We start from the raw sequence: 21800 nt of genomic DNA, 5'->3' as shown, positions 1-21800 counted from the left end.
GCAATTCTGCAAAAATATTGCTTTGATACCTGTTTTTAAACATTAAAAACTTCGAGATTTGTTAAGCGGTGAAATGAAAAATTTAACAAGTAAGCAGGAAACGCAGAAGTATGGCTGATAATCGGGCGACTCATGAGGACGTCATTTTCCAGTCTCAAAGTATTGTGTTTAGGGCTTAAAACCGGGTAACCGGCTGCAAAGTGCCCAAACCAGTGTTTATGCATTTATTCTAAAGCGGAATGGCAACGATTACAACAGAAACTCACCTGATGCTGGTTTTTGCTTTTGCTCTTCACCGTGAAGTTCAGGCATACATAAAGAGGTGCTTAATTTCTTAGCTGTGTTGTTAATTGTTGTCTCAGTAAGTAATTTTCAATTCTTCGTTTTTCGTTTAGGCTTCTTTTCAAGGTAAAATTGTGTGATGTAAATTTCAAAAGTAAACTTTGAGTATTTAAGAAGCTTTGTTTACATCTGATGACAGTAGTTATGGTATTTTTCCTCTTCTGCCTAATAAGTATGTCAACTAAAATTTTTTGAACTAATTATGTTCATTCTTTCTGTTTTTAACACTTCCCAGCAGTGCCTACTAAGTTTTTTTCAATTTCTTGGTTCTTTAGTTCTTAGACGTAATTGCAAAAAAAGTATGATTTTTAACACGTATTTAATTTTAGAATATGATTTTTAACACGTATTTAATTTTAGAATTTAAGTTAGATTTATCACGACCTTATAACCATAGAATTTATTAGGAGAGAGAACACTTATGGTTTCAATGGAGCCGTTTTGAAACTTAAAAGTAATCCATGATGGACTTGTTTGAATGCTAATTAATATATCTTTATTATGTAGAAGGAAATTCAATTTTATAAAAGCTTGTTCAGTGATTATAATCATTTATCGATCAAATTTGAGGGGGGAAAAATACAAGGCTAGGCTGAAGAAAATGGTAAACATTTAGCTAGGAGGGAGTAAATTTGAATACTGGGCATATTTGAACAGTAAGTGTCTGACATTTCATTTGTAAGTTTTTCACACAATTCAAGAACTAAGGTGTTTATAATAATTTTTATAGCATAAAGACTCACTTTTATTCTTTGCTGGTCAGGGCCGCTATTTTGTCCACTTTTTTGTAAAAAGTCCGGGAAGCCGGAAGAAATTTGAGGAAACGAAAAATCAACTGATTATCCATACATAAATTTATTGTTATGGTGAATAAAATGGGTAGAAAATAATACATTCTGTTCCGTGTGTCCGCATGTGTTGATTTAAATGTCATTTTTACTGGTAAGATTTATTTAAGTCAATTTCATGTCAGATGAACTATTAAGTTCAATGATCCATGAATGCTTATCAGGTTATGCTGACAAGAGGGTAGGGTGCATTATGGCCAGCTCCTGGGGTAGGTGGCCGCCTAGGGCGACAGATTTTAGGGACAGCAAATTTCGAAATTCAAACATTTTTTTATACAAATATCTGTTTTTGCGCCTTAAGATTCACCGTTTTAATGTTAAACAGGGACGTAACTAGATCATTTTCGAACAGGGGCAAGACCGCGTTTCAGCGCCCCCTCTCATAAAAAAAAAATATTAAAAATAATAATTTTAAAATATTAATTTGAATTATGCAGTGATAAAGGATGTATTGATAATCCTATAATTGCGACTTCACAGTTTTAAAATTGCATTTTTTAAAATATCGATAGGGCGTAAAAATCCTTAAATTTTATTTATTATTTTACATACGAAGGTTTTCAAGGAAACATAATTTTGTAATTCCATTTAAGAGTAATGAACAACTTGTTGCATTATTTTTTTCTACCAGGGGACTTTGTCCCCTGCTCGTTGACGGCTTACCAACCCCCAAAGATTGGTTCGACACCTTATTTGATTCGCGAAGATTTAAATCGTCTGTCAGAAAGAATCAGATTGAGAAACACGTTACAAGTTCTGTTTCGAAGAAAGTGAATATTTCCCTCTCCCTCCCATAGAAAATAGAATTTAAATGAAGAGCTCATTTTTAAAACATAATCCCACTCCTACCCGAAAATATAAAACAAATTTGATAGAAATATGCCTCACCGAGGCATTAAAAAAAAATCAATTTAAAGAGCACCTTTTTCAAGCCTTCCAAACTAACTTGTATCAACTTGCAAAGCTATAGGTGCTAAAGGACCTCCGGACTGAGCCTAGGACTTTTCACTAAAATGGAAACCCTTATATTTGCTGTTCTAATTTATTGATAAAATTGTTACATGCCTTATTTGATGCAGAAAAAAATCTTTTTGAACTACATGAAATGTTAAAGGATGTGAGAAATATTTCATCCATTCAATAGGCAATTTATGTTAAATTTTAGCCTAAGAAAATTAATCACTAAGAAAAAAAAATTAAAATAAGAAACCCCAGGCGCAAATCCTCGGGGCTCGAAGTAATTTTGTACAAAATTTCAAGATTGTAGGTGCTATGGGGTCTCCTGGATGCAGGCCCGCCACAGGCATCCTTTCATAATTTCTTTGGAGTTACTTTTTTTTTTAATATATTGAGATACGAATTTAAAATTACCACTTCAAATGAAAAAAATAAAACAAAAATGTTTTCGATTTTTAAGTATTTTTATTATACTACTATGAAGAAATTCATAAGAAAAATAACAGTATTGAGCTACAAAAGAGCAACATGTCGCAATAATACGTGAAATAATTTTAACTCCGATGAAAAATTTAGTGGGTCATTAGTTTTTGTTTCTAACTTGAAATTAATTGAATATTACTATACTTAGTATATTGACGTTAAGCCGACAACTTACAATGAACTTACTTACAACTTACAATCGAAATGGATAGATTATCTTATTTAAACATTTTCTTGATAATTTTATATGCAACGCATTTTAAATTAAATATTAATTATTACAAGAGTTAATTTTTTTAAAGGACGCACGTTCCCCACCTATGGTATATAAGTATACATTTGAAAAACATTTAATAGAAAAACAGAAACCTAATGTGGGTGACATCAAAACTCTTTCTATTAACCTTCTTTTAAAAAACACAAATCTTGAACATATAAAACATTACATGTTTTCAGTGCGCTTCTTTCCGGGTTATTTCTATTTACAGTATAACCTTATTTATCCGGACTAACTTGGGCCAAAGGCAATTCGAATAAACGAAAATCCGGATAATACGGATAATAAGCAGTACCTAATTAATTCGCAAATAAGCAGACTTATCTTTTATTCAGCAAAAAAACGATGCTTTGTAACAAAATTAAATAGGATTGTTACTCGCAAATACTGTGTATCATTTCTAGTTCAGCTACAGTGGTATCAGAATGAAACTCCAAATGTGTCACGTTTTTTATTTGATAACTATAATTTTCTCGACCGCCTATATATAGCAGTTGTGTATTTAATGAAAATAAAGAGCGAATATTTGGCACATTTATAGTTCCGTTCTTACTATCACAATTTAGAATTATCATTCAAGTGAATATATTTTTTCACTCTACAAATTTGATTTGGATAAGCCAGAGATCTGGATAAACGGGAGCCACATAAACGAGATTCTGCTGTAAATATAAATATTCATCAAAAGTACCAAAGCAAAATTGAAGTTTCAGAGGTGAACAAATAGTTTATTTCTGACACATTAATTGAATTTGAAGTAGATGATTATATGTAAAATATTGTGTGGGTGGCAAAAATATATCGAAACTAAGTCTAAAATTTCTCATTTTAGCTCAATTTATCTCTAAAAAACCTAAGTATTTTCTAAAGAAAAATAGGCAGCCTCTAGACTTTAAATTGAATCTCCATTGTTATAGTGCGAGATTTTTCTCCAAGAATGGGAAAATTGTAAACTAAACTAGGGCAAGGGAGCAGTGTAACATGTGGGGTAGACAAGCTCTCGCCATTGTAAATGAAAGGAAGACATCATGTTGGCAGCTTTTTATGACGTTTAATTGTAGAAAAATGACATTTGAGCATTTCCGCTGTTTTGTATTGGTGTGTACTCCCCATAGGCTTTGCTCCTATATTCCTCCTCCGAGAGGGAGGTTATTTAGATAAAATATAATAAGTACTAATAACTCTAAGAAAATACATTCATGCTGTTTACTGTGCCCGCCTCACTCTCTTTCCGTCATCTTTACCACATTTTATCGTTTATCCACATTAAACCATGCAAGCTTTCTGCATGCGCCCGCACTGAGGGGGTCTTTTTTGAACTTTTAAAAAATGTTTCCTTTTTTTTCTTTTACAAAAGTAAATTTGAGCATTTACTTAGTCAGTTTAGCGCCCCTGAAATCTGGTGCCCGGGGCACAAGCCCCGTCTGCCTCCCTCTAGTTACGTCCCTGATGTTAAAAACAATTATTTAAGAGTGTGTACCAGTGCTTGGATATGCAAAACATAGATCAGAATTCAACAAGAATTTCAATTAAATTTTTGCATGATTGAAAAGTCTTTTGAAAATATTAATGCCTGTTTCAGTGCCATAAGATACATTATTTTAATGTTAAAATAAAGATAACAAAGTGTGTAGCAGTGCTTGGATATGTAAAGCCCAGTTTGGAATTCAACTAGAAGCTAACTTTAATTTTAAGCACTTAACTTTAAAAAAAATGTATTATTATTATTCAATGGGAAGGGGAGGGGTCTTTGTCAATATCACCTAGGGTAGCAGAACTACTAGTCCTCCCTGATTCTGACCCCCAGACTGCAGTATTGAAGTTTTAGGGGGATTCATTTTGTAGGATTTTTAGAAGTGATACGTTGCTCTGGCCATCTCTTTTGGAGAAGGAGTTGGGGGATAATTGCAACAAATGGCTTTAATTTTAATTTTTTTCTGTATCTAATATATGTAGAAGAACGTATTGGTTTCGTGAAAATTTTGACAGATTTGAACCTCTTTGAGGTGTGCTGAGTCCATTTCGACCATTTTTGAAAAATGTGTATCTGTATGTGTGTGACCAGTTTTTGTGGCCGCTAATCGAACAAAGTTTGGTACACATATGTGCCCGCTAGTTTTTGACCCAAATTCCTCCAAGTGAAAGTGGAATGTTCCATTGCTCCAAGGGAGGTGGAGCAATAGAACATTTCTTGAGTTATATATATGCCTACTCAAGAAGAACCTGGCAGAATCAAATAAAATTTGGTCCATAAGTTGCTCATAACAGGTACTGATTCAATTTTTTTGTAAATAGCTCAAACGGGCTCTGAGCTGTCGAACATTTTTTGTTGTCACTTGTGACTGCCATATCTTAAGAAATGATGAACAGAATCAAACAAAAATTTATTGACAAGAAGCCCTTACGGTACAAGAGCTGTTTATTTTAGGGGCAACAGCTGAAAAAGAGGAATGCAATCGAACATTCTTTCTTTTTTGTTGTGAGTGCTATATCTCAAGAAATAATGCTATATTCTGGATGAAATGTGGTATCAATATGAACCTATATAAACCATATGAACCAATATGAACCGTTTTCCTCCTACTTTTCCTACTTAAGTAGGAATTGTCCTATTTTTCAGCAAAAATTCCTACTTTTCAGCAAAAAATTCTTCTCCTATTTTTTAGCATGATTTTCCTTTAGAATTTTACTTGAAATTTCTTCAAAAAACTTTGAAATTGATGTTATTTCAAAAAGTTTCATTCAGAAAATGAGAATTCGTTAATTGTAAATTGTTTAGGTATACAGTCGGATACCACTACAACGCGATCCGACTTACGCGAAATGGCTATAACGCGAGTTTTTCGTGAGTAATAAATTTTTTAGTGCAGACACAAATTACCGCATGCAACATGAAATTTTTCGGAAAAGAGCGGCGGAGAGTTAGAATGGGCCTCGTTGGCGCTAAATATTGATTTTGTGAATGGACTTACACCCCATAAACATCACTGAAAGCGGAAGTTCACCCACTGTATTAGTCTAAACAACGCTTTGCTTTAGTTTATACAAATAACCGCTCCGATTAACCTTTTTTTTTTCATTTTACTATGAACGTTGACAAAATACATTCTGATAACATTCTGATCGCGCTGCATAAACCTTCTTCATCTTTTAAATTATAAATATATTTACTACATCTATACTGTTGAGGGCTGTAATAATGCTATAGTGTACATACTGTAAGTACCATACTGCTTTATTTTAAGTTTCTCTCCCCCATTAATCATTGATCTTGTGCTAAATTACAGAATCTTATGCCAAATAATAATGCTTTTTCTAAAATACAGAAAAAGTCGGTTCTCTGTAAAAGATACTGCAATATATAGTTAATAAATAGTTTGAAACAATATGAGGGGTGTGTACAAACGTCTGAAACAATTGGGTATGCTTATAAAAAATTACTAAACATACCTTGTTCCACTACGCGAAATTCCAACTTACGCGAGGTGTCTTGGAACGCATCCCTCGCGTAAGTCGGGACTCGACTGTATATAATATTGATTTTATTTCAAAGTTATACATGCTTGCAATTTCTTCTGAATTCTACTGTTTATGTTAAGAAAAAACTTTGGTTTTTAAAAGGTATATAGTAAAAAAAAATCCATCTATATAAGTACAAACTTTTGATAATTATACTTGATTATGTATGTTATTCTTTCTTTTTTTTTTTTTTTTTTTTGATGGCATGTAATGTTAGTTATTATATTTGAATTTCAGTTTGAACTATAGTCAAAAAAACTGAATCCTCCCCCACCTTTTTTTTTTTTGTTTCTATCACATTTTCGTAAAATTCAACAGTTTTGTAAAATAGATATAATTTTCAGTATGGAAGAATGAAGTTCAGTTAAATCAGAGAAAAAAAAACTTTCTTTTTATGTCAAAAAGTTTTGAATTAGAAATTTCATGTTATTTCTGACCTAAAATATTTTGTTGCTTAGCAAAGCCTTATGTACTAACAGTTCTGAAACGTTACAAGTTTCCGGGGTCAACAATCTAATATTGCTTCGACATACGTATTGTACATGTCTTTTGATTCAATGCTTATGAATGATGTTTTATTAGAATTTTAAAAAATGGTAAAATTAAAATAACAAAGCTTTATGCACCAACAGCTCTAAAAAGTTGTAAGTTTTACTTATAGTTTGAAGTTTCTGCAGTCAACCATCTAATATTGCTTCTACATCAGTATTGTACACATTTTTTGATTTCATGCTTACGAATGATATTTTGAAAAAAAAAAAAAAAAAACTTCAAAGAAATGTAATTTTTAACAACTCGAATAAGAAGTTGAGTTGACCTAAAAAAAGTGTATATCGTACTCCAGTTAAGTATAATTATGTTTGTATTTTGTTTGTTTTTTATTTATATATTTTGCATGTAAGATATGTACTAACAAGTTAAAAACATGAAAGGAAGTTTTTCATGAAAAATGTTGTTCAATTACTTTTTAATTGTTTTGAAAATTTCCTATTTTTGCATTAAAATACTGGTTCTACATTTTCCTACTTTTTGGTAAAAGTGTCCTACTTTTCCTACTTTTTTGCAAAAATATCCTACTTTTCCTACTTTTTGACCGTCAAAATGCGCTATGACCCGTGTATATAAAACAGGCGTGGTTCAATTTCGGCTCCAATTTTTATAAAATGGTTAAAAAAAATTAGGAAAATCAAAAATGTTGAACAAAAATTTTTTATTCTTTTTGAACTATTTAAAATGGATTGACCCACATGAGTAGATTGTATTTCTATACTTACACTAGCAATGCATTTTAGTCAAAATGTAACTTTTTTTTTTCATTATAAACAAAAATCACCCTGTGTCGCTGAGCATTTTTGTGCGAACAACATTGTTTACCTGGTAATAGTTCAATAATTATAAGATTTTGAAAAGTCGACTTTAAGAAATTATCTGGAATCAAATCTAGGCTAGAATGTTTTTCTTAATTTCCTAAAAACTTGAAACAGAAGAACATTTTTCAACAATAACATTTTTGCTGCAATGATAAGGGTTATACATTATACAGTCAAACATGTTTATGGAAAAAGTCATAAAAGTTCATCAGGGCTCGTTACATGCAAGTTCAACTGTACAACCACATGTAGAAATACCTACTATTTCTATATACTCAATCAAGCAAGAGTTCAAAATTTTCAGTAATCCTCGTCTTTTGCCCCCAATTCATTCCCATGCCAGAATATTCCTGATTCATTACCTTCAATTTTAATTGATTTCCATCAATATTCACTAAACATGATTTAGAATGAATATATTATTGAATTTGGTGCAAAATGTATTGATACATAATTGATGTGAATGTAGAGTGAAGGTATAGTACTTATAGTTGCAGATATCAAACAGAATCCTGTTGACTCTTATTTTGCCAATATTTGCTTTAAAATTGTTTTAAGTAAAAATCTATAGTTATATTTGAAAAAATTTAATATTATTTATTTTTTAAAAGTTTTAATATAACTTAATGGATATGAGAATTAAATGACAAATTGTAGTACAGTAGCATCAACAGGTTTATTTTCACCCATATCTGGCTATTTCTGATTGAAAGATTCTGATAAACTTCCACTGTAATTTACTGCTGATGGAATAAAACTGATAAAAATAAAATAATTTTTTGTGCAAAAATGATCTAACAATGAAATTTTTACTTTTGGAAAGGAGGGGTAGAAAAAATGTTTTTTTTTTTTTTTTTTTAATTTAACGCTATTAAATGTTAATACTAGAAAGTCTCCTGTCAATGTATGACAGGTGAAAATTGCTTCTACTCTTCTACATTTGAGCAAAGCAATTGCCTGTTTAATGATATTTTGATAGTTGAAATTTTAACCCTTACACCAATGGATTCACCCTCAACTCCAGTTGATAGTGTTAATTGTTTTCGTTTCTTCATTCTCCTGAAATTACAGTCTTACCAGTAAAACCGTTAAGTTACTGGATCGAGTTCAGCCTTGTCACAATAAAGCTTTTTCTAGCATGTTAAACATCAAATTATCATGACGTGGTGCGAGTTTCATTAAAGTTTAAACGCGCGGGTTACTTAATTAATTATTTAATGGCTATTATTTATGTGAGAATTAATATAAGCAGGTAATACTTCCAAGTCGTGAAATTAAAATATTTATTCTGTGATGGTAAAATTTAATTGTATTTCAGATTTTTGATGTAATGGAGCAAAAAGACAAGGAAGCAAAGGCTTCTGCTGACGAAAATCTTGATGATTTACTAGACAGCTGTATAAATGACTTTGATAGACCTCTTCCTAAAAAATCCTCGTCTGGCAACCAAGAGACTTCATCTTGTGGTTCTATTGAAGCTAAAGCAACAAGTACTGCATCATCTGCAGTTGCTGACAATGCTTCATGGAGTGAAGAATTTCAACAGTTCAGTGAAGTTATGGAGAACTTTTTAGAAAATGAATCAGAGCTTAATGAATTTAAAAATTTAATGGGAACTCTGAATCAAGGTGGTCCCATCACAGACGAAAACTTTGCCGAATCTTTTGCAGAAACTATCCGTGGTCTTACGGCAGGAGCTCAAAATATTCCAGAACCAACTCCAGAAGAACTTGCTAATCTCTTCAGTGGATTTGGTCTTAATGATCCATCAGATACAGACGAAGTACCAGAATTCATGCCTCTCATGCAGAATGTAATGCAGAAGCTAATGTCAAAGGAGTTACTTTATCCATCTCTAAAAGAAATTGTGGACAAATATCCACAATGGCTGACAGATAATAAACCTTCTTTGAAAGAGGAAGAATATGAAACATACACTAACCAGTTTCAGTTAATGAAAAAAGTGTGTGAGGAATTCGAAGAGGATAAAGATGATAATGAAGAGTCTAAGAAGAAATCTTTCGAGACTGTTCTCCAGTTAATGCAAAAAATACAGGGTTGTGGTAACCCTCCGAAGGAGTTAGTTTCTGATATGAACCAAGGAGTGCCTTTAGATGAACATGGTAATATTCAAATACCGGGCATGCCCCAGCAGTGTAGTATTATGTGAAACTGGTTTATATATTTTACAATTTTAGATTAATTTAACTGTCTAATTCATTTCATGCATACTAAATATGCTTGTTTTTAAAATTACATTAATATTTGGTTATGGCAAAAGTCTTTCATTAACAACTTAACAAATTGTAGACCCTTGCAGACCTTGTTTCAATCTTGACTTCTTAGTTTTGTACCTTAACACTGTTCGGAAATCTATAAGGTGTTGTTTATGTTCAGCTGTATTCAAATCATGTGCAATATTATTCATTAAATTTTGTAAATAAATGTATTCTTAAAAACTTACTTTAAAATTGTTTAAGCATGCTCAATTGTGCTTTTTTTTACATTATTAATTAATTAAACAATCATAACAATGTAATTGATGTGGCTTTATGAAAACTTTAGAAATTGCGTAATTATTAAATGTTTTCTGCTAAATTTGTCTAAGTTATTGTCAACTTGTAACCTCATTGAACCTACTTTTAAAAAATATGTGTATGAGGAAAACATGACAGTTGAGAATAAGATAGAATGTATAACCAGTAATTGCTATCTAACAAAACTACACACTCAAGAAAATGCAGAAATAAGCAAGAAAGAGATGAAAAAAAAAAAAAAACAGTAAAAATGGATGTTTTGGAAAACATACAGTATAGGGAGAAAGTATGAAGGAATAGGACAGTAGGACTATACTGCATTTATGCCAAAATAAAATGAAAAGTTATTTGTAACTTTTCCATTACATGTAGTAGCTTTAAACTCTTGCTTCATTCTGTTTTGCTACATCTACTGTAGACAAGCTGCAAATAATTTTCTCATTTTATTTTGGCATATGGTCAGCTGTTCTAAACAGCCAATATTTCAATAAGCACTCAAAGTATTTATTGTTTGCAATGATAATGATTGCACGTCAGTTAAAATAGCAGTTCTTAAATCTCTTACTCTTGAATCCCTTAAATTCTAACAATAATCTCTATGTATTAAAAAAAAGGTGACATCAAAGAAATTGGGATATTCTGTTTGTGGCAGGCCTGCGTCCAGGAGACGATGTAGTACCTGCAGCCTTGAAATTGTGCACAAAATTACTTCAAGTCCTTGGGGTTTCTTTTTTACTTTCTTCTATATCTAATACATAGAAGAAAGTATTGGATTCGTGCAAATTTTCGAATTTCGAATTTTGACGGATTCGAACGTTTTGAGGTGTGCTGAGTCCATTTCGACTATTTTTGGAAAATGTCTGTCTGTCTGTGTGTGTATGTATGTGTGTGTGTATGTATGTGTGTATGTGTGTGTGTCACGTCTGTGTGTGACCAGTTTTTTGTGGCCGCTCTACAGCAAAAACTACCGCATGAAATCGAACGAAATTTGGTACACATATGTGCCCCTATGTGAACTTGTGCCCATTGGTTTTTGGCGCGAATTCCTCCAAGGGGGGTGAAGCAATGGGACGTTTTTTGAGGTACGCGTGCTTGCTATTCCTCAGGAAATAACTGGCGGAATCAGACAAAATTTGGTCCATATGTTGTCATTAACAGGAACAGGTGCTGATTCAATTTTGGTGTCAATAACTCAAACGGGGGTTGAGCTATAGAACGTTTTTTGTCGTCGATTGTGACTGCTGTATCTCAAGAAATAATGAACAGAATGAAAGAAAAATTTATCGGCTTATCGGCAAGTAGTCCTTAGTGGGTATAAGAGCTGATTTTATTTTGGTGTCAACAGCTAAAAAGGGGGGGGTAGCGCAATCGCCCGTTCTTTTTTTCCATTGTGAGTGCCCTATCTCAAGAAGTAATGCTGCGTTCTGGTTGAAATTTGGAATATATGTGAATCCATACGTAAACAGGCATTGGTTCAATTTTGACGCCAATCGCTCCAAGAGGTGTTGATTTTTTTTTTTTTTTTTTTTTTTTTTGCGAAAAAAAATAGCTTTATTAATGCAACAATAAGAAAGATAAATCGTAATAGATTGTCGTCTGCGTATTTCTCGTGATTTTAATTGAATGGAAATGATCGGAAATATTATCTCAATGATTTAAAATTTTTAACTGTTGCCATCTTATGTTTGTTAAAAAATAAAGTATTTGTAATTAATTCAAGCAAGGCTTTTAAAATAACTTTCAATTTTCGCTCTTTGCTTTGCTTTTGCAATAATTCAGACATTGGGATGGTCGTCAAGTTTTTGCATGTGTAATTTTGTTTTTGTTGGGAATATTGCTTCCTCGTCAAGCATGGGGAGGGATCAGAAAAAAAAATATATATATATATATAGAAGAAAGTTTCGTGATGGCCACAACATACTAGTTTTTTTTAGATTTTGAATTAGTTTTTGAGCAATTAATTTTTTAAGCAAAAATTTCACGTAAATTGCCTTTTGAAGGGATGAAAATTTTCTTATACCCCTTAACATCCTATGTCATTTGAAAGTGCTTGTTCTTCTGAATTAGACTGAACTTAATCCAATTTTCTGAATTAATTAAAACAACAGATATCAGCATTTCTAATTTAGTGAAAGTCCTTGGCTCAACTTAATTCAAGTCAAGAGCTAAAGAGCAAAATATAAGAGGCCACAAGTTTGAAAACTACTTTTTTTAACTTACAAAACGGCCGTTTTGCTATGTACAAAAAGGCCATTAAGCTGTAAAATTTGGTATAAGTTTGTTTGGACCCTAGGGGAAGGGTGCTCTTTAAAGCATTTTTATTTTGTTATACATATTTTTGTCAAGTTTTTTTTTTGTCTTAGGGTTGGAATGGGATTTTAATAGTTTCTAAATTTAATGAACTTTTTTCTGAAACTCTTTATGGGAAGGGAAGTGTGATTTTTATATTGTTTTAATCGTAACCAGGGCCGCAGAGAACCAAGGCAGGCATTACGTCGCTGGGCCCCTCCCAAAAAAAGAAAAGGGGAAAAGAAGAAAAAAAGAGGAGAAAAAAAGAAAAGGGGAAACAGAAGATAAAAAGAAGGGAGAGGGAAGAAAAAATAAAAACAAAACTGCTTACTAGAAAACTATTACCTTTATTTTATGCGGGGCTGCGGTGTCGGAAGGGAAATGCGCGACTAAGACTCCTTGATTTTAAAATGTCAGACTGTGACTTTTTTTATTTAATGTATTTTTTCCAATCCCCCTCCTCCACTCAAGGAAAGGGAGAAAAACCTATTAACAGAGATTAAAATATAATTCCTTTTTGTGAAAATTTTGCATGTTAAGATTTTAAATGTGAGATTACTTAAAAATCCAAATTTTGAAAAAAATGAAAAGGATTAGTTTTTGCTCCTCTTTAATGTTAAACAAATAAATTTTGATCAAATCATGTGCTTTCAATTTTTTAAAGCTGTAACTTGAGAGAGAGAAAAAAAAACTCTTTTTGAGGGTGGTGGTCCCGTCTTGTTCCTTCGAGTGATACTCATTTGGTGGATGACCCCCCAAGTTAATTTATAAAAAGATTATAAATAAAAAAATTTTGAACGAAAAATAGAACCGACTTCAAAATTGCTCTAAAAAGGTAAAAATAATTTTATTCTTTAAACAACATCGATAATACTTTTAAACATAATTTTTGAACAAAAACGATAGATAAGATCATTCACAGTCATAACTCAACTACAACTATAAATTTAACCAGGCCTAGTTTCTTCACTACCACATACATTATGCATTGATGACAGCATATTTGAGTAACAACATAAATGTTTCGTTCCTAACTTGGGATGATTTTCTGAAAAAAAAATATGAATGAAGCATGGTTATAATAGATTTTACTTTTTGTTTTTGCGCCAACTTCAAAAATAATGTTTAAAAGTATTATCGATGGTGTTTAAAGAATAAAATTATTTTTCCCTTTTTAGAGCAATTTTGAAGTCAATTCTTTTTTTTTTTTTCAAAATTTTTTTATTTCATTCTTTTTGGTGTAAATGTAGATATTTCAGTAAAAGTAAGAAGTTACCATCACGAAACTTTACCTTATTTTTTTCAAAAAAATGCTCCATACTAAAAAAAAATATATAAACACGCTTTAAACTTTAAGTGATTGGCACTAAAAATTTATCTTTGTTCCTCTCTGGAATTCATTTGTGTGTTAATTTAATTATAAACATTTAAATATCCCGAACTATTTGCATTTCACAGCATACCAGTTGCTTGTGATACAATCCTGTATAGTTGAGGCAAACATAACCTGTTAGTATTGTGAAGGCTAAGCAGATCCTGAACACTGCATCACCTCGTTTCCAGGTTAACTTTACCATGACTATGGAGCAATGACACTGATGAAATTTGATGCTTGCTTCAGAGAAACCTTTATTCAAAATTATCATTAGAATTACTATTAATGTTATTGTTATATGGCATCAAACTTTTATAACAATGGGTTTCATATCATTTTAATCATTTAATAGGGAAATTGCATTAAATTTACGGTTTTTTGCCCATAACTTTTTTTCTAAAGAAGAAATATGGTCAAACAAAGTAATGGGACCTAAGTTGAGTCATCCCTTATCCATTAAAAAAACAATCATCAAAATCGGTTTACTAGGTGAGAGGCTGTAAGTGGACAAACAAAAACGTACATACAGTATGAACTGATAACCGCCTCCCTTTTGAAGTTGGTTAAAAATATGACTTTACTTTATTTCTGAAAAATTTCCCCAGTAAATCTTAAATTATATTTCATCAAAAAACTTCAACGGAAATAGGGCACGATATTGCAAAGAGAGGCCGGTACATGTACGTCTGGAGCAAATTTAACTCAAAATGTGGCGGTATACAGCTTTGTACACGAATAGCTTTACTATACCTATATTTCTTCTTCACTCAATTTTTTATTTTATTGGCTGCTTTAGTTAACCTTAATTTGAAGATTTTAAGATTAACTGCAATTTTTGAGTGTTGTAACCAAGAAATCATGTACTTATTTTTTTTGTTCCATACTTTTTCATGGGAAATAAACTTATAGAAATAGTCTTTCGATTTATAAAACGTTAGATAGATTTTATCGCATCTTTTGGATTCATGCTTTCGTGCCAAAACATGTTTGAATTTGCTGAACACCCTCAGAAATTTCCACCCAAACTACGGGCCTCGAATTGCTAAAGGGAAACATTCTTTTTACTATTTTATACAAATATTAGGAGAACCTCTCCTGTGCGTTGGTGCAAGGAACAGTACTGTAACCCTAGTAAGTTCTGCTATACAGCATGATTTAGAAAAAAAAATCGATAAAAGCCTGTCCATAATCTAAACTTTGAATGTGTTTTCCTTGAAACTTTAAAAAAGTTCACTTACAACTAGAGATGAAAACAGTCGGGAAAAAAACGGAAAATTTCCGAAAAAAATGAAAAAAAAAAAAAAAAAAAAAAAAAACGTTTTTTTCCGAAGGAATAAATTTCCACTTCAGAAAATTTGAAAAAAAAAAAAGGACTTTTTCAACGTTTTAGGGTTTTAATTGAAATTTTCAGCAAAAAGTGACTAGAAATTTCTTACGCTTAAATTCTAATGCAATTTCCTTCCCCCTCTCCCGTTTTATGTTAAAATACTGTCTAACGTTAATGCAAGTTGTTGTATGACAATATAATTTGCATATAGATCAAAAAATGTTTAATAATACTTTTTACAAAAAAGCTTAAACCAATAACCTTAGTGAAAATTTATTTTCCTTCTTCATAAAACAAACAAGCATAACTTTAATCACAAAACTATGTTTCTGCTGACTGCGAACCAAATGTACAGAGTGCAGCAAAAAAAAACCGGGCAAGCAATTTTTCAAGAAACTTTATTAAAAATAAATAAACTAACAGAACACAAAAAACAATAATAGAAGACCTTTAGCAATCATTAAATTTAATTGGTTTCAAACTAGCAGTCTTTTGCAGTAATACAGAGATGCAACTGCTTATTGAAATTCTCATTCAAGGGCAGCAAGTCCTTTTATCAATACTATTCCCTATAAAGCAATTGGTTTAGAGAGTTCAATTTTATGTGTAGTTTAAGGTAGACCTTTGACTCTAAAAGAGGCCATACAGTGTAATAAATGGAATTGAGGTCGAGCGAGTAGAGCGTCCACTCAAAAGATGATATCTTGTCAAAAACAATGCGCTATGCACCACCCTTGTCTTTTTGGCCATATGAATCGGTTTGGAGTTAAAGTCCAGTCTACAATGCTAAAGTGCTCTTAGGCCCACAGAAGTACAATAACTTCTAAAATGTCCTTTTGGTTCACTTTTTGATTCATTTTACGGCCCTCATCCACAAAAACTAGAGATTTTTTGTCGCTTGTCCTGATTCCATCTCAGACCAATTTTTCCCGAAAAAAAACGGTAAAAAACCGGTTTTTTCCACCACTTCAAAATTTCTGGAAATTTTACATCTCTACTTACAACCCTATGCTTCTCACTGCCACATATTGTCATTACTACAATCCAATCGCAAGAAGCCTTCGCGGAGGGGAGGGGGGAGCTCTAACTGAATGACACGACTGATGAAAACAAACCCCACGCATTATTACTGAATTTAATATGATTTCATGGTTCGTACACTTTTAACTTGAAACTTGAAACTGCTTGAAATCAAAAGTTTCATTTTCAAGTGCTTGCTTGATATCTGGGTTTGTAATGTTTTTGATTTAAAAAAAAATTAAAAAATCAGGTTTTTTAAAAATTAAAATCTGATTTGATTTTTTTAATTATTTTTTTTAATTTTATAAATTTGTAGATAGAAATTACTTTGCAGTTATAAACATAATATATTTCATACAATAGATGAAAAAGCAACTTCATTGCTAAACAGTAGTACCACTTTTTCCTAGAATTATGATTTTTATACTTTTTAGAAAAAAAAAAAATAAGATTTGGCGGTTTTCTGTTTATCAGTTTAGGGGTTGACCAGAGTTCTGAAATTGGATTCAATTGGGCTGAAGAAGGCAGTTGTTAAAACTTGATAATAAATCAATCTGAACTTATAATCTATTCTGTTTACTCTTACAATTAGGAAAAAGTTCTCTAAATATTCAAATTTTTTTAAAGATTTATGAACATTATTATGTTAGGATGAAACGTAATTTATTTAATACACTTTGCTTAAAGATAAGGTTTCCATCATCATGTACGTTTTTACTGTTAAATAATATGTTGAACAGTTACTTTTCTTAACAATGTTGCTGGTCATGTATGGTGTATTAGAAAAACTGCAAATCTTTATTTTATTCTGAACTGTAATTTTGGAGTAAAAGCAATATAGCAAGAGTGAAAATATGTTACACGCACAGAAAGAGGGATCTTGTAGTTTAGCCAACTGAAGTTAGGATTGTATAATGCAGTCTAGTTAAATTTAGAGCTCCACATTCTAAAAATGCAAAAATGATTTATAAAAATAAAGTCAATTGATTTTAATCAATGATTTTGTTTTAAAAAATCACTTAATTCAAAACATTTGATTTAAATAAATTTTTTTTCAAATCACTTGATTTAACTCAACAAAAGTTGCTTGATATACGTGAAAATGTATCTTTATTTCTTGAAGTTTGTGATTTATTTTTAAAAGCTATTAAAAAAACTCGCAATAAAGTTTTTTGCCGTCATTTTTCGTGGAGTTCCTCCCATACTAGTAGTATACTCCAAAAATACCTTATTTTTCTCAAAAATATCAGCTTTATTTTATTTTTATTTATTTATTTATTTTTTCAAAACCGGTGTCCCATTTAGTGCATTGGAAGGAACAGACTTCTTTAAGACTCCAACTTAACTAATTGTACACAATTAATAACACATTGTGCTTGTGATTTGCCGAAATAGCATGCCGTGTTTAAGATTTTCATCCCTTTGCATCTTGTAAAATTTTCAAAAGTTGGAAGCTATTTATATATATGCTACTTTAAGTTTAAATCTGCCCATAATATTTTTTATATAAGTTTGTTTTTTAAATTTAAGTTATTAAAATTTACCCAGGCAATTAGCACGGTATTTATCCTATCTACAGCTTGAAATATTGAAACTCTTGAACTGTATGTGACTATAAGCAATATAAAATATGGTAAGCAATATAAAAAGCCAAACTTTCGTCTTCGTCAAGATTCAAAAAATCAGAGCTTGTTTATAGGGAACAAGCATTTTGGAAAAGGGTTTGTATGGTTATTTATTGATAGCGCAATTTTAAAATGAATTTTGGAATTATTTGTTGTTATTTCAAGTTGGTAGTAGTCAATCTGATCTGTACCATCCACACTACTAAAGATTGAATCTGAACTTTTATTAGTGTGGTGTGAAAGCTTTTGTCTAAATGCTGAAACATTTATTTGAACTGGAACCAAATTAACTTATTTTACTTATGTGAAAAAATGTTCGTACTTTTAAACTAGTCCTTGAAAAAACCATTTTACGTATTCCCCCCCCCTTAATTCAAATTTTTGATAATTTTTAAACAATATTTTAGGATAAATAACGAATGCTGAAATTATTACTAATTATTACTAATGAACCTTTGACCTTTGTGCCGAATGTATTGAAGCACAAAACATGCAAATTATTGCAGACATGTGTTTCGGTGTTACAAGGAACACCTTTTTCAATGCAAAGAAGTGTGAGCTACTGGATGAAAAATCATCGGAGAAAAGCAACACGCTGGAACAGGAGATAGTATAAATACCAAAAATCAGAAATAAAACAAAACAAAAAAGGATAAAATGACAAATTTATTATATAATTCCATCAGGAAAAAAACCCGTTAAGTAATAAATTTAAAAGAAAAACCCGTAAACAATGCAAATAGTCAAAAAATGAAACCAATCTGAATAAATTAGTAATAATTTTACCAGCGGGAAAAACTATGTCTGGAAGCAATGTATCAAATGGAGAAATGCAAAAAAAAAAAAGAGTGAAGGATAAACAAATTGGAATTAGTTGATCACAAAATAAAATAAGAAAGCAAAAAATGAAAAAAATAAAAGTAAGAAATGTACCATGTTTACATAAAAATAATAGAAGAACATAACCTACAGTGAAACCTCCGAATAGCGGACAGTCAAGGGACTAGAAGTTTTGTCCGTTATTGGGAGGTGTCCGCTATTAGGAGGAACTACTTAATTTACCTTTTTCAAAATGGACTGTTGTTCCCTTTGTAGAACACAATCGAAACAATTGCGAAAGGTTTCCTACATTTTACGTCAAGTGTAATTAATCTGTTTTTTTTCTTAATAAAGGTATACTGACAGTACACACTTGTCTTAAAAAGCATTAAATCAATTAAAGTAATCAGTTAAAACAGTTTGACATCTCTTTTTTGCATTACCAACGGCGGCGATTCGGCGGAGCAACCCCCTTCCCCCACACACTTTTTATGGTTAATTTATTTATTTAATCTCGAGTATCACTATTGCATGATTGACAGTAGGCAATATGACCTTGAATATGAGCAAATCTTTTTCATGTCTAAAAATTAAACAACCCAACGAAATCACAGCGCCATAAAGCCGACTACTATCGGTGCCGGTCTGCTCAATTGCATCTCCCGAGAGCTCCAGTTAGAAAAAGCACCCAGTTTCCTCTTTTTTATCTTAACTTTTGAATAGATATTGTGTATAAAATTCATTAAAATCTTAAGAAAAACGTACGTTAATTGTTAGACTGACATCAGTTTTCACTTATCTGCTTCAATACTCTCAAAACTAGCCGTTACAAAATTATGACCTTTTTTTTCCTTTTTCATTTTTTGCTGCCCGCAAAAAGTACCATGCCTTTTAGTTTTTTTTTTCTGCAACCAACTTTTTAGCCCCAATCACTGCCTCTGCCCGTTACCACTCTTTTAATTCGAAGAAACAGTGATAAAGAAATTACGGATGGGGGGGGGGGGGGAGGGAATATCAGTTGTAGAGGATGAAAAGCTTTGTAAGTAAGACAAGCAGTTACTAAGATATTCTGTGAAAAGAAAAAAAAACGGAAGTGCTACGATCGCAAGGGAAATTTTTTGTGAAATAACTCCGTTATTCGGAGTGTCCGTTATTTAGAGTGAATTACATGAAATGGCCTATATTGAGGGACTGGGACTTGCAAAAATGTCCGTTAATTAGAGGTGTCCGTTATTCGGGAGTGTCCGTTAAGGGAGGTTTCACTGTATTTTAAAAATGGGGTCCATACAGAAGAAAAATACGGAATTGCAGTAAGATCATTAACTAAATTTGACTGACGTGAAATACACCGCCAGATCAGTCATTTCCAGCCGAGGACTGCAGTTTCGTTCTTATTAGCACTCATCAGCCCGGCATAGGAAAGTGACTGAGCTGGAAATGGAAAACCTCTTAAGGAAGCCAAGAGTGTCAGAGTGAGTCAGTCACTTTCGTATGCCGGGCTGATGAGTGCTAATAAGCACGAAACTGCAGTCTTCGGCTGGAAATGACTGAGCTGGCGGTGTATTTCACGTATTTCTGCTTTAGCCCTGGCTAATGGGCGGTAATTTACTGAATAAATTAGACTGGTTCCTCAGGATGTGGAAAGATTCCCAAAAATCAAGATCCAACGAATTGGGGCATTTTTGGATAATTTGTTAAGAGTTAAAATCAAAAGAGTGATTAGAATCCCAAAAGTGTTGAGCAATGCTGGATTTATTCAGCTGTTGTTTTTTTTACATAGCTTTGATGCTCTTTTAAGCGAAATTTCAAAGAACGGCTGGTCTGTCCAATGTATCCGAGTCCGCAATTGCAAACAATTTTATAGATCCCACAACAATTGAGAGGATGAATAGAATCTTTAAGAGAAGAGAACGAAAGTTTATTAATGAGAGAATACACTACTTGGAATTGGAATCGCTTCAGAATCGTAGCAACCTGAAAACTAATACCAGGAAAGAAAGGCAGAACAACCAAATTTTTAGTGTTGAAAGTTCTATTAAGAACAATATTTTGAAATTTTTGGCAAAGTTTTTTATAAAAGGAATCAACTAATGTTGGCGGATAGTCTCTATCAACAGCCACAGCTCTTAAATAATTAAGTTCAACATTAAGAAGCTCAGGTGTAGAACAAATATTCATTGCACCATAAACACATGTGTTGAAAGCAGAATATTTTTGATTAGGAGGGGGAGACGATATAGTCTGTGTGGGGGTAAGGAATCAGCAAAAGGTTTACGATAAACCGTAGTTTCAAAACCTGACTCAGTTCGAGAAACGAGAACATCCAGAAATGGAAGGCAATTACTCTGTTCTTTTTCATAAGAGAATTGTATATGAGGATCAATGGAATTTGAAATAGATAAAGCTTCATCAATGCTAAGTTGATCGTGGTTCCTAAGAACAAAACAGTCGTCAACATAGCGAACATAGAATTGAAACTGTAGTTTCTGAAACAACTTGATCTCAAAGTAATGCATGTAAATATCACTAAGGATGGACTAAGTGGATTTCGCATAGCTAGACCATCTGACATAGTATAAAAGTTACCATTAAAAACAAAGGAACATTGCTTTAGACAAGTATGCGTGAAGAAAACTAAATCCTCAATTTCCTTAGACGTAAAATGAAATTCAGAAAATCTGCTCTGAAGGCATAACAATGAACCCTCGACCAGAACGTTTGTAAATAATGAGTTCACATCAAAAAAAGACATAAAAGAATTATATGGAACGAAATTCTGAATTTTTTTTGACAAAATCGATAGAATTTTTTACAGTAAATACGTTGTGACTCATAAGAAGAGAAAACACAGAGACTAAATATTTCGCAAGTTTATAAGAAGCCGTACCAATATTGGAAACAATCAGCCTGAAAGGAATGCCAGCTTTATGTACCTTGGGTAAAGCATAAAATCTAGCACAATTAGCAATAGAAGGAATAACAGAGCGTTCAATATTTAATGGAATAGACTGA

General features: G+C 32.0%; 1 protein-coding gene across 1 annotated transcript; it reads left to right on the top strand.

Moving 5' to 3' along the window:
• The first annotated feature begins 255 nt into the window (after positions 1–255).
• LOC129222387 (peroxisomal biogenesis factor 19-like) lies at positions 256–10380 on the top strand. Its single transcript, XM_054856889.1, has 2 exons — positions 256–361; positions 9115–10380. Exon 2 carries the CDS (start codon positions 9127–9129, stop codon positions 9964–9966), a length of 840 nt encoding a protein of 279 aa, XP_054712864.1. The 5' UTR covers positions 256–361; positions 9115–9126; the 3' UTR covers positions 9967–10380.
• The last annotated feature ends 11420 nt before the right edge of the window (positions 10381–21800 follow it).

Source organism: Uloborus diversus, chromosome 5, assembly GCF_026930045.1.
Source record: "Uloborus diversus isolate 005 chromosome 5, Udiv.v.3.1, whole genome shotgun sequence".
NCBI classification, from domain to species: domain Eukaryota; kingdom Metazoa; phylum Arthropoda; class Arachnida; order Araneae; family Uloboridae; genus Uloborus; species Uloborus diversus.
The sequence above is the reverse complement of the archived record's forward strand: the minus strand, read 5'-3'. Positions and strand labels throughout refer to the sequence as shown.

What these genes read in the sequence shown, in the direction of transcription:
- LOC129222387 (XM_054856889.1), top strand. Translation starts at nt 9,127, where the DNA reads ATGGAGCAAAAAGACAAGGAAGCAAAGGCTTCTGCTGACGAAAATCTT.